Source organism: Zosterops lateralis (genome assembly GCF_965231275.1).
Source record: "Zosterops lateralis genome assembly, chromosome: 20".
NCBI lineage: Eukaryota > Metazoa > Chordata > Aves > Passeriformes > Zosteropidae > Zosterops > Zosterops lateralis.
The window spans coordinates 7,964,396-7,981,944 of record NC_139780.1 but is presented as its reverse complement, the minus strand read 5'-3'; the positions used below and the strand labels follow the sequence as shown (position 1 = coordinate 7,981,944).

Here is a 17,549-nt window from a genome sequence, read left to right as displayed (position 1 = left end):
GAAACGCTAGGAAAGAATAAGCCATCATTTATCTTGGGTTTCACTTTCCAAGTGACAGCAACAACCAAAAGATACCTCAAAACCTTTACATCTTGCTATGGGAGTTTTACATAACGCAGGAGCCCATATGGAGTAATTTAGCCCCAAAAAGCCAGTGAGATGAAGAGGCTGCTTGATCTGGAAGGACAACAATTGGCTGAATCTTTAAACTGAAAGGGAAAGAAGGAGGGAAAGACAGGTAACAACAAATGAAGGGAAAGAAAGAGCAGGCTCAGAGCAGACAAACTGACAGCCTTTGAGGGCTCACACTGTGTTTTAAAGCAGCAGATTTGTTCACGTGCCTAAACACTATCTGGAATTTTTTCTTCTTTCTACATTTCATGTATTTCTGGAGAGAACTTACAAATGAAAAGGAGTCCAGCATTTCTATACTGTAACTATGGATGTGTGGGAATAATCTACTGCTCTGTGGACATTGACATTTCAGAGGATCTCGATGTCAGTTTTTTTCCTTCATTTACACTGAGTATGACACTCGTCATACCTGGAAGAGGAAAAAAAAAATTATATTCAATATACAAAAAGATTTAGAAATGCTTCACCAGGGCTAGTTTTCCAGCAGACACTGTTGGGGATTTAGTAGTTTATTTGGATTATATTTCTTTTAGCCTGGACCTTCACAGAAACATCAGGTGGAATTTCTATCCATGTTTCAAGAGTCTGCATGTGATTTCCCCCATGTTGCTGTGTGGTGAGATCCCTTCAGAGCTCCATTCCCTATGAATTTATCTTGGTGCAAAAGGAAGGATGAGTACAGTTCAATGTAGTCTACACTTGTAGGATACTGCCCCAATGTTTGGATATCCTCAGGATCCTGGTTAAGTATCCAAATGTTTATATGAGTGTTTCTCTGAACTGCACTTTCTGTGGGTACTTTCATTGGAGTTTTTATTAATGATACACTGATGTTACACCTGTTGCTGTTGCAGCTCATTTCCATACCATGGCAGCCAAGAGAGATGCACTGTCTGAGGCTGCCCATCCCCTGAGGCAGCACACACTGACCCCTGGGCATCCGGAACGTGAGCAAAGCTTTGCAGAGTTTTTCAAAAGAGCTGAGAAAACAGCAAATGCTTCTTGTTCCTGTTTCTAGGAGACAACTGCAGGAACATAGTGAGGAATCTGTAGAGTCAGCTGGGATCGAATCTCAGCAGACAGCTCGGTAAATTGGGCACACAACTCTGGGTGTTGCAGACCTTTTGTTATTTCTGCCCAGGAGTCAGTTAGTTTTATTTTCCTCCATTAAACTGCCAGTAGGTTTTTACTAAAGAAGCCCAAAGACACTTTCCTCAGTCTGAAGTTTACAGTAGCAGGAGGTGATGTTATATTCCAGTGACCCTGAAAGAATGTCCTGATGTTATTATCAATTTTGGGGGTCTTTAAAATATTGGCTGCATTTGATTGTTGGCATTTTTCACAGTAGAATATTTAATGTGTGCTCCTTTCTTAGCAATAGTTGGATTTTCTATAATTACTATGGAGTCTGTAACTCTGAAGTATTTTGTTGCTTTCTTTTCTTTGGAATTTTGTTTGTTAATGATTACAAGGTTTAGTAGTTTGTGGCAGAGATTTAAATAGAGATAAAAGGCTCAGTCTGTTCAGCAAATGGCTTCTGAAGGCAAAGGGAGTTCTGGGAGGGCCGTGTTTTGGGCACAATCCATACACAGAGCTGCTCTTCCACCAGAGAACATTCTGATACACCAAACTCCTGATGGTTCACAGCACAGAGAGCACTGAGGGAAGGTGTGACAGGAGCCAGTCCTTGCACTGATATCCTGGGGAATGTCTTTCACATTGGCTCTTTCTCCAACACTGATCTTGCAGCTTTTCACACTCCATTTAATCATTACACCTTTTTTTTTTGCACATGCTTTTTCTCTGTGGTGGAGCTTTACTGAGTTCTGGATGAAAAGTTGCCACTTCAGATGTGTGATTAGAGCATCACCTCCTTCTGAAAATTAAGATAAAAGCCTGCTGGCTTAATAGCAGGAGCATTTGCACAGATAGAATCTTCATGGCTGGGGCTGCTCTGCAACTGGGGCCTCCTGAAGATCCCAGTAATATTTGACCTCTCTAAATGAAACGGTTAAACTGGGAAGAGTCTCCTGGGGAGATTCTTTCCCCCCCCCACCCCCAGTGTGAAGTAACCAAGGCTGCATCATTTCCATTTGTGCCTGTGACATATTCAAGCACATTTCTAAGAGCTGTAGTTCAGCTCAAGCAGCAGAGCAGCACAAAAGGGCTTTGGCATGAACTTTTGGAGTCGGATGATCCCTGCACTTGCTGTCCAGGGCAAGATAAGCTGAATCTCAATGCAAACAGCCCCAGCCATGAGCAGTGACTTTGAAAATGTGCCAGGTAAAGCCAAAGAAACTGAAGCTGGTTACTGAGTATGAATTGTTATTCAACCCTCACAAAAGAGGAGGCTTTGACAACACCCCCGGTAACCTTGGCAAAGGGTTTTGTTAAGCAGGTCTGTGCCTCGCTGGCTTTTCAACCCGCAGGCATTGATTGCTCCCTCCTACATGGGAATTTGTGTTCTGGGAAGGGCTGGGTGGTGGCAGCAGCTGGGGCATCATGCTGGGCCTTTGCTCCGCTCCCAACAGCCGCCTCCAGCCACTGCCAAGGTCTCGGGTTGGTTTTCTCACCCAAGATTCAGGTTGTTTAAAGTCCTTGCCCTCTAAAAGCCCCGCGTTGCGTTGGTACAAAGAAGCGGAGTCTTCAAGGCCTTGTTTTCTGGTTTCTCGACTTGTTTATTATTTGATATCTCAGAATTTTCTCCGCTCCCAGCCGAGGTCCAGACAGGGGCTGAGACATGAGAAGATTGCCCCCCGATGGGACGTCACCTTACATTTATACAGATGGGTTATTTATACATGTGGGTTATTTACTATTTTGTACCAATGCCCAGTGCTTACACTAAGAGGGTCACTTCTGCTTTGACCCAATCCACTCTCACTGCCTTATATCATCACCACCCCAGAAGATGGAGGAAAAGGAAGAAGGAGAGGGACAGGAGGTACCACCCAAATTCCACTGTCTTCTCCCCCATTTACCTCTATTCTAAGAATCCTAAAACTACTGAATTTTGCATGTTCCACTGTGCTAAACTACTATTTTCCCTTCCTGGTGATTTGCAATTCCTCTCCTTGTGCTGGAAGTTTCTCCCATGGGCTAAGATCAAACTCAGTGTCATCCTGGGCTGTGCCAAGGTCTCCAACCCCCCTGGACTGGCTCCACACCCCCCTGTCCAGGGCTCAAATTATCTTTCCCGGGTCCCAGGTCATCCAAAGGGATGTCCTGGACTCCAACACCAAGGAATGGAGCCCACTCTGCCCCAGGGAAGAGCTGCTGAAACTGCCCTCACCCCTTCCTGCAGAGAGCCAGCCTCCACGGTGCTGGTGTCTCCTGGTGGCATCACAGAATTCTGGAGTCATTGAGGGTGGGAAAGACCTTTCAGATCAGCCAGTCCAACTTGGGTTTATTCCACAGTGGGATACTACTGAGGATGATGGGTTATATTCTGAATGAATGGAATATTATTTTGAAGAATGGAGTGTTGTTCTCACAATGTCTCTTGGCTGCACTTGTTTATACAGTATTTCTACTTACTTTTTTCCTATAGATCTTTAGGCACCTGGTAGAACAGGAAACAGGTTTTTTTATAGACTCTGCAGGCTGTGTTCTATGGCTACTATATATGAAGTGGGGAAACCTGGTCCAAACAGGAAACCCTTTCCCCTGAAATAAATCCAAGACCAGTTATATCACCACATGTACGCTGCAAACTTAGACTTAATCTGGAAATAAACAATTACTTCATGATAAAGATTCAATGCTGATCATTGTGGCTGATAAAAGAGAGATGAGGTGATTTGCCCCAAGCTTTACAGCAAACCAGAAGCAAGGGTCATCTTTCTTGTTTACAATTTCATGTTATGGTATAAAATAAATGCCAATGTGAGTGATGATTCCATCTGTTAGGAAAAGACACAGGAGTTAAGAAGTAGCAGCTCCCAATTCCTCCAGCATAAAGTCTGACATATTGAGCACGACTGGAGCCTGGGACATAAAAGATGCTGAAGCAAACATCATCCAGCCATTAGGCAATTAGATAGAAGCTCTTTTTCTGTCTCCAAACCAACTATTGAGGAGAATGCAGAGATGCTCTGATTAGACAGTAACAGAAGACATTTAATTTCCATTGCCATCCAACAATTTCTAAATTCCTTCCTTGAAGAGTCAGCTTTCCAAAACTCTCCATTTTGTGTTCCACTTAACCTCATGGGTATTGCAGAGAACTTGCTCACTGGACTTCTCTTTCCACGCTCATTAGTTCAGTGTACTTGGCTCATTTCCTAGGATTTGGTCTAGCACAGCCCCTGACCATCCAGCCATTTGTCTGAAAATCATTTCCCTCTTCACTTCTGCAGCTTTCCTTTCAGTGCCTGAGCAATTAAAATCCCGAGTGATCAAAGTCCTGGTCTTCCAACTGTCCCTTGTTTTTCACAATCATGGCATGAGCTCCTTTGCCTCACTGCACGAGCTGAGCTCAAACAAAGAAGGTATGACAATTGCTCAATTGTTAGGAATTGTGAAGAGTCTTAGCCAAAATATTGACATCATTCTGACTTACACATTAAGAATTAATTTTTACTAGGTCTGTAACTAGAGATTAGCAAATCATTTGGATGTCATTAAAATCAAATTGGTTGTCTCAAAAAAATCATTGAGGTCTAAATAACTATTGCTTTTCACTTTCCCATCTTGATTTCTTGATCTTAGCTATTCTGTAGCATTCCTGGATTATTTCTGACTCTCCACAAGGAAAGATTTCACAGGTGTTTATTCTTTTCCGGCTCTAAATTGTCTCTATTATGTGTATGCAGCATCTGTATCATGGCAGAATACAAATTGTTTCTCTGTATATAATTTGTCTTGACTCAGATGTTCCTTGCAGAACTACGGGTTCCTTTACCACAGTCCTGATTCTCCAGGCATTTTCAGTCCCTTGTGATCCAGGAGTCAGTGAGTCACAGCCTGTGTTTGTATATCCCACACCCAGGGGTACAGAGCAGGCAGCTGATACCTGCTCAGGCCTCCTCACCCCCAAAGGGTCTCCACATCCCTTTCTTAACCATTTTTGACAGCCTGGAGGGATGGAATGTCTCAGTCAGAAGTTAAGACACGTTTTTCCATCAGCCACTGATGGTGGCCCCTGGACATGACCCAGAGCAGGTGGAGCAGTGCTGACAGCCTGTGCCATGTGCCTGCAGTCACCGAGTAGGTGTTTTTGTGGGGAAGGTGGAAAGAGGGAGGTTTTTTTGTTTTGTCAGCGAGTGGGAGAAGTATTGAAGTTGTAAAGAACATCGGGAGCGTAGGGTGCGAGGGGGGGGAATAGAGGGTTTGCAGCACTGTAATTTCCCCCAGGGCAGAGATCTCAGAACGGTATTTAACAGGGGCTATACACTGTGCAATACTTAAAACAAATAGATGGAAATGAGTCTTTCTTCTATTAATATGGCCTAGCCCTCAGGAGCAGCGTTAAAATGGGTTTGCAAGGCACAATTACCGCAGAGTCCTGTCAGGCTGCTGTTAATTCCTCCAGGCAGAGCTCCGTGTTTTGCTGCCTTCAGCCAACCATTCATTTGTCCGCCCACAGCCCGGAGCCCCCGGCGGCAGCTCTGGGAAGGGGGAGCTGAGGCAGGAGCATTACCCAGGGCCTGGAATAGCAGCCCCCGCCTGCCTCACCAGCCACAGCAACCCCAAAATGCACCCAGGCTGTTCTGGGTGTTTAGAGCCCTTCTTGCCTTGCATTCTGTGCAAAGTGTTCTTTTGAAGCGAGGTATGTTTTAATGCCTTAGCTGGAGTGTGGAGGAAAGAGTTTGAATTGTGGGTTCAAGGTAGAATTGATCCTGAAAGCTAGATTTGGAGAACTATTTCAGGATTGTTGGAACAGCAATATGAATTTACCTTTTGGAGGCACAGCTTGGTTTAGAGTTGCACTTTGCTATATTTTTCTGTTATTTTGTGGACATGTCTTCAGAGGAAATGAAATTTTTATTCCTCAGCTGTTGTAATTCTCTAGGGAAATGGTTTCTCCCTCCTGACCCCCTGGACTCCCTGACCACTTAGGGTGACCCTTACTTCCTTCTCTGACCCCATTGGCTGTGGTCCAGCTATCTCTCCTCTGAGCTGGGAGGTATAAATTGTCTCCCCTTCCTTTGTACTATCTCTTTCCCCCCTGGAAACTCGAAGAATAAACACCTGGGACGGAGGTCCCGGGGAAAGAGCCTCTTCTGAGATATCTCACCTCGTCCTTGATATAATTCTCTCCAAATCCTCCTAATAACTGAGCTAGTTAAAAGCCCCCAGGAGGAGGGCAGGAGAGGGAATATATCACTCAGCCAGGTGGTGGAGTCTTCTTCCTCAGCCCTTGTACAGTATCATTTATCCCAGAAGCTCAAAGCATGAAAAGCTGGGAGGTTTCAGCACCTTTCCTGTGAGATAAGTTATATTTCAATGTCACTATGACAGAAGATTGAGGCACAGGGAGCAGCTGTGAATGAGGAGAGGTCTAAGGAGGCAGTGGCAGACCCCAGGAGCAGAGTGAAGGTGACCTGACTTGCAGTGCTGTGTTCTCCCTGTCAGCTGATACAGAGCTGTGAGAGACTCTGGTGTCATTTACCCTGCCAGTCCAGCCAAGCTGGGACTCGTCCTTCAGCTCCTTTGCAGGAGCTTTTCCAAGCCAGCCCAGCAGAGCCCTGGCTTGGCAGAGCTGGAGATGCAGGACAAGGTCCCCAGCCAAAGGCGGCTGCGGCTGCAGCAAGTTCCGAGTGCCCGGTCAGCTTTTCATTGTGCAAACAGCTCCTTCTCTCCATGCCAGCCCGAGGGACACGGGGGAACGGCAGAGTTTATTATACACTGAGTGAAGGAACAGACTATTGCTGGAGGAGATCCAGGGTTATAAAAGATTGGAGCGGGGGGGCGGGGGGGAGGAGGAGGAGGGAACAGGACATAATTTGTGTTTGTGCGTGAGGGGGTGCAGGCATTCCCCAAACCCTCAGGACCTACCTCTGCCTGCCTTTGGTGGGGTTTTGTGCAGTGCATCCCGTGCTGTGTCAAAGCCCACTTACTTTTTATTGTATCAATCATCCTCTTTATGCAGCACCACGACTCGGAGAAGGCTTGCAGGTCCTGTTCTGAATGAGCTGCGCTTGCTGCCAGCTCAGCCTAGTTACTGCTGTAACTTAGTCTGGGGGATGGGAGAAAAAGGTTGCTGCTACTTTAAATATAATGCATTAAGAGGATGCTGGAAAAAGGCCTGCATGCTGTAATACCCAGCCATCGAGTTGGAAAAGGAGCCAGATGTAATACAAAAGAAGAAACACAGCCTCTTATGGATGCTGCACTAATTCATAAATCAGGTGAATCAGCTTAGGCAACTGCTGTGTTTTTATGCCTCTGCTGCATGGAGAACTGCATGCTGGATGCTTTTATTTGAAGTAATGGAACCAGATAATCCTTTGGACCAGGACAACTCCAATGGTAAGAAGTAGAAAACATAGAAGAGAGAGGGAAAAAAAAAAAGGATAATGAGAGTGTCTGAGTTACCCATCCTGCTAAAGGCACAGGGGTAGGCATGTGTTTGTACTGTCTTCTGCATGGATAAGTGGAAATGAATGTGGGAATGTGCTTCACAAGAGCTTAGAAATCCCTCTGTTTACAGGATCTGGAGACAAACATGTAGTAGACTGATACATTGAGATATTTATTCTGCTGGAAGGAGCAGGAAGCAGGCAGAATTAACCTGTCTCCTGAGCAGTCTGTGCAGAGGGATGAGGGACCTGTGCATTCCAACTTCTTCAGTGTGGGGGGCTTTTTGCCACTGAGAAGAGAAGGGAACTTGGTGCCGTTTGTGCTGTCAGATGTAGCATTTGGGAACAGATTCTTTATCTGCACAAAGCTTTCCTACAGGCAGATGCATGAGTAATTTACTTAGGAGGATATATTTAGCCAAGGACCATGTAAATTCACCCTGGAATTAAAGTCCATGGTTAAAAATGCAGCTATTCCATGGATTTATAGCATTCCACATGCTGATGTTCTGCTATCCAGTCTATTGGAAAGCACACAAAAAAGCATAAATTGAGGGGAAAAGTTGTTTGCAAGTCTTATTTCTCTGTTAGTGGAGAGAATTGGCTGCATTGAGGACAACAAAGTATTCATGTTTATGAAAACAATTTCAGATGGTGATTTTTGGAATAAATTGATTCTCAACTGTTTAATATGCATTTAGATATTCTGAATACTGCTTGAAATCCACTAAATATTCCACTTCTAAAATAAATACTATTCAGGAAGTAGTTATGGATTTCCCACAGCATATTCTCTGCTGATAAACAGAGCTTCAAGTCCGACACAACTGCAGTGTTAATATCACAGAGACCTAAAACTGTGTGGAAAGAATGTGGTTAAGGGAATGAAGTAACATTTAAACTATGTGAACAGTTGACTGGGCAGATATAAGTGGGCAGCACTGCTTTACTTGGGGCTCTGTGCCCTACTGAAATCAAACTTAAAATAATCAAGGACAGATTTCAGATGATGATATTTGCATGAAAATATCAAGAGGGGAGTCTCGCATTTCTTATTTCTTTATCTTTTCTATTCTATTTCATATGTAGTTATATGAATTTCTCTCTAGAAGAACAGCATCTGCCTCTCATGTCTCATACCTCCTCTTAGACCACTGAGACACTGAATTAAATCTCATTTTCTTTACAGCAGGAAGTTCTAGGATTTTCAGAGAAGTGCATGCATAGTTTGAGCTGGCATTAACAAATATATAAGGCAGGTGTTCTTGCCCATCCCAACGTTAGAATCTGGCCTTTAGGAGTAAGAGAGTGTCTGGGTTCTAAGGGAAATACAAGTTTAACTTTCTTTTATATAGTATGTTAAATTCCTCACTGAATTTAGAATGCATAGTTTAAGATATGTAGGTTCTCATTCTTTTCTTACAGACATCTAAAGTATATTCTGTCACATTGTGTAGAAACTTCATTTTCCTACAAAGTATTTGAATAAGTCAGCAAACATTGGGAAGGTTCATAAGCTGGGAAATGAGAGATAAGCAAGCACTGCTGGTACCAAGGATATGGGAAAAAACTTCACTGCTTCCCCTTCCTGACTATGTAAATCCCCATCTCCTTTTTCGTTTTTTTTTTAATTGCTTTGATTTAAACTATCTCAGTGTAAACAAATGGGTTGAGCTATTTATTGATCAGAAGGTCAATTCCTTCCCCGTGCTGCTGCTGGAGCTGTGGCACTGCAGGACTGAGGGGCTCAGCTGCTGTTCTGAGATCCCAGGCATTATTTTGCATGAATTCAGTAAACAGAAAGTTCTCAGGACTCAGCCAGCAGAGTGCTGTTGAGGAAGATTTGCCCCTTGAGAACATTCTCTTGCTCTGGAAGCAGCCCCTCGGTGCCTTGGCCATGCAGCAGCTCTGGACACGCTGGGAACAGTTGTGTTTATCCCAGTGGGCTGCTCATGTGAAAAGTCTTAATGCCCTGGGGAGTGACCAGGACTTGGAACTCCTGTGCTTGCTGTAGAAGTGCCTTTTTACCTTCAAGAATGCCAAATGAAATCCCCTTTTCTGCCAGCAGAATGAAGTCCATTCTTTAATTTTTTTTCTGCCTGAGAGTCCATGTGGGTTAACCATGAACCTTAAAATTCAGCCTCGGTTCCTTCTGTGTTGCTTATTGCCAGCACAATCAAGATATGATTAATGACAGAAAAAGCTGTTCTGAAGAATTTGTAGCAATAATGTATTTGAGAGTTGCTTTTTTTGCCTCCTGCAGCCCTTCCATTTGCTTACTAACGTGCGTGAATTCAGCTCACAGGACGTTGGTGGAATATTCAAGACTGGGAAGCTGTGTCTCATTTCTTAGCACAGGAGGGGGTTTTTTTGCCTAATCAAATTAAGTTGCCAACTTTTCATGGAGATGCCTCATAGATTTATTATTGCTTGTAGCTGGAACAGGGAATCACCACTCATTTTTGTGGGGGTCTGAAATGAGATTTAACCTGTGTTGTTTGCCTTGACGTAACAGCCCCTGGAATAAAACCATCACCTGTGGGTGAAGTGTTTACTGGATTTTTCTCTGTGATTCTCTGGGGAGCTGCAGTGCTTGGCTGCCTTGAGCACAGCCTGACAGGCTGCTCTTCATTTGGAGATTTGTGCAGGGGGTTCTGTAACTTTTCTCTTTCTGTGCATGGGATAAAGGCTCACAGAAAGCTACAGGTTCTCATATGGGTTTTAAAAATCATTAAAGCAACCCCCAGGTTATTTTTTCCTTCTCCTCCACCCATTATTTTCTTTCCATTCTCTGGAATGCAGGCACGTAGAGAAAGATTATTGTCGTTTTATGGTGGCTCACAGCTCTGAGTTTTTGAAGTGTTCTTTTTCATGTACTGGCATGGATTTACTTGATTTTTTTCACAAAAAGAAAAAAAAAATTCTTGGAAGAAACTTCCTGAAGAATGTGCTGATTCCTAAACCATAACCCTAAATTATCCATTTTGGAGGGATGACATATCAGAGCTATGGATTTATCTTTTGTACTATAGCCACTTGCTGCTCCAAGAATAAAAGACAGCTCAGCAGCTTTCTGCAAGCTGCTGAAGATTTATAAGATGTTTTATTTGTGTGCAAACTCTTGAGTACAAAATATCTATGAATTATGTATTCATTGTGCCTTCTAATTGCTCAGATCTCAGTTTGTACAGCTCTTGTCAACACTGGAACCACCTCTGAGTTTCTTCTTTTCTGTGTCATGACAATATTTCTTTGTGATTTGGTTGTTAATCCTTAAAGAGCACAAGATTTTTATTAGACTTTTTGAACAACCTTATAGACCAGATCCCAGCTACTGGTTTTAGTGAAACCATATTCCCTACACAGTAGGTGTGAATCACAGATGCAGATTTTGTGCCACAAAGAAATAAAACTGAACCATTGTGTTTTAATAACACAATAATTACAGCATATTTTTTTCAGTCTCTGACGTCCACATTGGACCAGGTGAATTTCTTGGATGACAGCCAGGCTTGAACTTTGTCTGCTGTTGGTAATTGAGATTCTTCAGGCACTGTTTGAGGGCAGTAATGACATCCTGGCCTCAATGACACCTTGGCATGCATTAAAAATCACACCTGACTGAGGAAAACAGAAGCAAGAGCTGGGAACACGGAATTTTTTGTAGGTCGTGTGTGGTAGCAGAGTTGAGTGGGAAAGCTCCAGGAGAATGGGATATCAAGGATTCAGCAGATTACTGGATTTGTAGATGCATTCTGCAATTTCCAGGTTGGAAACTGAGTTGGGTGCAGCCATTGCATGCAGTGGATTCCTTTCTGTCCCTGCTGAGATCAGTAGAAGAGGGCAGAGCCATCAATGGATGAGCATCTCACTGGACTATGGGCATTTAACAAGGGAGAGCCATCCAGATGGAATCCTGAAGGAACATTCAATGAATGGAATGTAAGAATCCATCCTTGGAGGTGCTGGAAACAGTCACAGTCATCTCTTGGTTCTTTGGAACTAAAGAAAAGGGTCTTTGCAGAGTCAGGCAAATTCAAGGCCTCTTCCATATTCCTCCTAAAAGGGAGAACTTCAGAGTGTTGTGAGGGAACCTCCCAGATCCATCTCTCCACACAGCACTGCCAGTCTCTCTCAGGATTTTCTACAACAGCCAGAGCTGGAAGGTGAATTCAGCATAACTGGATGGAATGGAAGAGTGCACAGGCAAGGGATTTCCTGGGAGCAGAGGTGAGGGGTTCTAAGCATGCATTTGATGTATCAAGATGTTTATAGGTGAGAAACTTTTAAATCAATGAGACTCTGGCAGCAGCTGACAGGAACTGGAGGAGCCCAGAGGGAAGTGTCCCTTGTTAGTGAGGTCTGAGCCCCACATTTTGACCCAGTGGGGTTTCTGAGCCCTTCAGTCAAGGGATGGGATGCCATGGATGTAACTCAGCTGGTGGCCAGGAGCCTCCTCCTCTAGGTCTGCCCAGAGAGATGGATGGGTGCTGGTGCCTCCCATCCCTGGCTGACAAATCCACCCCACAGCTGGATGTGCAGAATGCAGAGCTGCTCACCCTGAGCCAGTGTTTTCTGTGCTGTCAGATCAGGACGTTTGCCCAGGAGGTTCCTCAGGGCATACACGGGGTTATCCCAGCACTTAGAGCATTATGGGGATCATGGCTGGATTTAGATGTGCTTCCTCTCTGAGCATCTCCAAGGAACCAGCACATGGAAAAGCTGTAATTGCCCAGCATTCCTCCTGCTGGTAGAGCCTCAGAGGCCCAGCAGATGCTTTGCTCAGTGAGTCAGTTGTCAAAATTATTTTGGCTGCTATGGAGCTTAGTGCAGGGATCAGAAAATACCTGCCAAAATGAGCCTTCAGAAAATGTTTGTTTTCCTCGCAGATCTAGATATGCCTCTAGTTTTGTTTTACACCTTTAAACACTTCTCTAGCTGCAGCTGGAGGTTGGTGGGCAGCTGTGACAGATGTTATAACACGAGCCCTTGTTCTTTGTGCTGGAGCTGCTTGTGTGGGTTTGTTTGCTTAACGTTGGGTGGACAGGACCTGGCTGATGGAGCAAAACGATGCCTCTGGATGTGGGTCCTGCTCTGAATCCTACGGAGAAACCCTGATACTTTCCTGTTTTGAAAACAGGAAAGTAAAATACAAATAGCATTCTCCTATTTGGTCCAGAATGAAGAGAAAGAAAAAAAAAAGACAAAATAATAATAGTAAAAGTTAGTCCAGAGTTCACAAAATTTTATTGTCTCTCCGACTGGCCCTGTGTTTGCAGAAGTGCTGTTAGAGCTTTCTCCTGGCAGGGAGAATATCCCCGAAGAGTTTTTCACAGTCCATGTGTCAGACAGGAATGCAAAGGATCAATTTACAGCCAGAGACAAAGATCTGAAAATGTCCAGGGGGACCTGGGGGAATGTTTCTCACCCCAAATAGTTTCAGTGATTTAAGTGATCCCACTTGCCCGACTGCAGCCTGTGTCCAGCTTTGTCAGGGGTTCAGCCCTGAGCAGCAGCAATAAAAACAGAGTCTGTGGCTGCAGCAGAGCTGGGGCAGGAGCACCAAGCACAGCAAAACCTCCTCACAATCACTTCTGCTACAGAGCTAGAGAGAATTCCAGCGTGTTGTGGAAAGCTCAGGAGGGCACCATGGTATTCCAGGGAGAGCCCGGGTGCTGTGCGTGTTTCCATGAGTAACTTGCTTTGTTTAGCAGATCATCCTTTATTATTGGGTTGCAGCTGTCAGAAAAAGCAGGCACTGAGCTGAGGGGTTGTATTTAGAAGTGCCCCCTGGATGGGATGGTTTGGAAGGCACACAGAGCAGTTGGAAGTAGTTTCCAGTTCAGTTTGGCCAGTTTTTGGATAATGGTTCTACTTCCCCTGAAAGTTTGGAGTAGGTTTTTTTTTTCATATATTCTTAGAGATATTTGTTTTATTATCATTTAAAGTTTCCTGGTAAACTTCAGGCAAAACCAGAGGATTTATTAATCTATTCCATGTCATTTGCAACATGGGTATGTAAAGCCTTAATCTCAGAAATGTATATTGATGTATTCAGCAGGAGGGGTTTGTCTGAGTTGTCTGGAAGAGCACACACAGTTCATCCTTTGTTTTGACTCTTACAAATGTTTGTTGTTTTTAAGACTGAAAAAAAAAAAAAAAAAAAAAAAAAAAAAAAAAAAAGTTTAATTATTGTGACTTTTAACCCAAGATGAAGCTGATCAGACAAACTCAAGAGACAGAAAAAGTAACGAGCATTTTGGATTTAGAAAAAAGCAGGTGCATTCAGGTCGAACCCTGAGCTCAGCACACTGAGGCTGCTGACCCGCCTGCCCATGCCTCTGCCGAGGAGAGAGGCAGGTTTTATTTTCCCTGCTTATTCATTTTCTGAGTCATTCATCTTGTGCTATAGCTATTGAAAACTGTAACAGAGTCTGGGAAGCACTTGGCTTTTGAGTGCTGCCTCCTGATTGGACTGGGGAATGCTGCTGTTGGGGAATAATGTGTGAATACCATCTGCTCCGAGGAGCCGGGAGCCTCCGTGGATTCTGCTGGAGAGGCACCTTTAGCCAGGACTCCAGGCAAGGGGAGCACTCCTGCCTTCCGTCTTTCTTACCCCAACTTACAATTCTCACTGGATTTCCTTTCTGTTTCCCTGTGGAACTTTTTTTGCGCTTTGCCTGAGGGCTGAGTTGCGTCTCCTGCGGGTTTTGGGGTTGTTTTTCCTTTTTTTTTTTTTTTTTTTTTTTTTTCCTGTGTGGGATTTCTTCTGGGGTTCAGCATGCACACCAAGCCGGGAAATAAATCAGGGAGTTTTGCAGCTGTTTATTGCAGCACGAGAGTTAACGTGGAATGTCTGAGTTGCTTTGAGAAACTACTTCCAAAAATTTGACCTGCTCGTAAAAAGGTAAGCAGGGAAAGAGACTTTGGAATTTCGGGACTGACTTTTTACTTGGAGGGGGGGTTTGTTTTGTTAGGAATGAATGTGTCTCATTTGCAATGTACAGTTGCCTTCAAGCAATGCCTGGGATCAAAGGCTGGGGTTTGTCTCCGAATTTCTTTAATGAGCAGAGTTGGAACAATGATTGTCTCTTTCTCTTTTGTGTAGAAATTGTTTTACAACAGGTCTTAACCCAAACTTTCTGCAGTGTGAGTGTAATTGTAATTCAGAGCAGCAGCTTTTTTGGGTTTGTATCTTTATGCAGAGAACTCTCAGCTCTGTTTCCCTGCTTATGAAATCTCTTTTTCTGTTATCTCGGACCAAGCACAGTTAGTTTTCAGCAGTCTGTATTTCCACTTGCAGAGGACAAGAGTAGTTTGTGAGCCTGTTAAATCCTGCCCACTAATGACCTGCAGAGAGAACTGGGGCAGTTCCTTCACCTCGGGACAGCAGGCCTGACACCACAGCCTGGGGCCACCCCTCTCTCCCTGTTGCACATCCTGAACTCTTGTATGTGACTTCTCAAATATGGGTATAAAATTTTTTTCTGCAGGTTGCATTCCAGTCAGACTCTTCTATCTACACAAGGCAAAGTTGGCAAAGGGAAGGCAAGAAATATTAATGGTTTGTAAAGTCCTGTCCTTCCTTCCACTGAGCCAGATTATTCATTTTACTGTGATCTGTTCAAGGAGGAAATCTGCAAGAAATAGTTCTAATACTTTGCTGAAGACTTCTTGTAATTTATTTTTTACAAATACCTGATTTTAAGCTTTGTTTGTATCGGTATGTTAATGGTAACTGTACCTCAAGTGTGTGATTTGTATGTACTGATAGGTACTGCTAGGCAAAGGTTCAGTACCTGTAATTAAGGGAACTGTAGATTTATGTAACTGATGCTTGATCTGACCTAAAATTTTCACAGTCAATCAACTTCAGATAAACAAGAGAAGGTCGTGCTCCTATGGTGCTTCCTTACACCCAGGCCTGTGGAGCCTGTTCTGAAGCACAGCAAAGAGCTGCTGCATTGACAGTGAGGGATCTCTTCCCTTAGTCATTTTCCTGGCCCATTGCCAGATCATCAAAAGCAACTCCTTTAATGAAGAAAAAACTTACTTTGCTGAAGCCTAAATTGGGAAAATTGTGGCAAGTCACAGAAGGAATAAAGAGTTGGGCTTTGATGATCCTTATGGGTCCCTTCCAGCTCAGGATGTTCCATGACTCTGTGAAGGAAAGCCTGGATCACACCAAGCTGCAGCACAGCACAGTCCATTAGCTGGGGGCACTGTGCCTGCTGGGGACATGGGATATATGGGTTAAGGTCTCACAGTGCCACATGTGCCACTGGATGCTCAGAAACCTTTGAAAGGTCTTATGTGCCCCCACCAGTCCCAAGTGGGGTTTTCACATTTTGGGGACAGAAAAGCTATTTCTCACTCATTGATGATGATAATAATAACAACAACAACAATAAAAAATGCTCACTTAGGTCTTTTTTTTTTTTTTTGCTGGAATTATATTGGCAGTTGTACATTTCCCAGCCTGTCATTGGGCCAGACATGATGATTATAATGAGGAATGAAATCCTGACCTCTGAACTCCAGAGGATGTCTTCCATTCCAGACCTGGCTCCAGAAGGTTTCTCAGCCACTGACAGGGGCGACCAATAGAATATGAGATGTGGAATCAGAGCTCTGTAGTTCTGTGGGATGTCCATATGCACGCTCAGATCAAACACCAGCTGGTTGGAAAAGTGTGTTTATTTTTTGCTTTTCATACTTCATCCAACAGCAGTTCCTTGGTTCACTGCTCTGACTGTGATAGATATTTTTGCAGGGGTAGAGTTTCCTGGTTATAACCCTTTTGCAGAGGGTTTCTGCTGGATCCCTCCCAAACCCCTCCAAACTTAGTGCTGGTCAATATTTCCTTTTAACAGGATCTTGTGTAGCTGCAAAGCACTTTTTGTTTGCCTGCATGTGGCTGATGTGCTGCTCTGATCATCAGCACTGCAATGCTCCAGGGTTTTTCCCTCTCTAATCCAGATAACTTCATGCCAGCTTAAATGTGCTGCTTTTATCCTCTTCTTCTGAAGGGGAGCTGAGTAGGAAGTGCCTTGTCCAGGGTCACAGACAGGGAGTTTTTCTCATGGTATTGCAGTGGCACAGAATCTCCTGTGTTCCCCATTAGTCCTTTGTCATTCTCCTTGCTCCACAGTCTTCCTCCTTGCCCATTTCCCTTTCTTTGCTCTTCTTCCCAATTATAAATTGCTGGAGGACATTTGTCATTTTGCTGTGGAGAGCACAATCCACCTGGCGTGGCTTCTGGAGTCTGGAAAATCTCAGCACAGGTTTTTCAGTAGATCAGGATTTTTGTTTCCTTGAAGATGAAGAATTCCCATTTTCACTAAAAGAAAGTACTTTGTTTTGCTAAAGTGGCAACTCTGGCAATGCAACATCATTGTGTATTTACAGCCTAATTTCAGAAATACACACGGATTCCTTTCCTCTTCTCCTCCACCACAATTCTCTTGTCTGACTTGGTTGCCAGACTTTCTCTGGGAGTTCAGTCTCACTTAATTCACAAAGAATGTGGCTCCTTCTGCCATACTCAGTGCCTGGAGTCTAAATCAGGACGTTTCTAGTGAACTTCAGCTTTAGAGAAGTCTGACCTACCTAGAATTGAGGTTTCCAGTTTGCAGACATGACCCAGGGTGATGAGGCTCTACCATTACCATGAAGTTCTCTGCCTGTATCTGCACCAGCCTTGCCTTTTATATAATCTAATAGTCCTTTGCCAAAGAGTAAAATGTAATAGGAACTATTTTTGTGATCTTGGGAGTATTTTTGCTGGCTCTGAGCTCCTTGGAATAGATGCCGCCTCCTGTTATGATGTCATTGCTCCTGGTGCTTGCCAGTAGACTATCAACATTTTAAAAATCGAGATAAGAAAATCAA

The 17,549-nt window shown here is 43.9% G+C and overlaps 1 protein-coding gene across 1 annotated transcript in view; it reads left to right on the top strand.

Moving 5' to 3' along the window:
• The first annotated feature begins 7,123 nt into the window (after positions 1–7,123).
• DAB2IP (DAB2 interacting protein) overlaps positions 7,124–17,549 on the top strand; it is a 158,272-nt gene continuing 147,846 nt past the window's right edge. Inside the window, exon 1 of the mRNA XM_083875888.1 lies at positions 7,124–7,608. Coding sequence (XP_083732014.1) covers positions 7,551–7,608 — 58 coding nt within the window. The 5' untranslated portion in view covers positions 7,124–7,550. The remainder of the gene's footprint in view (positions 7,609–17,549) is intronic.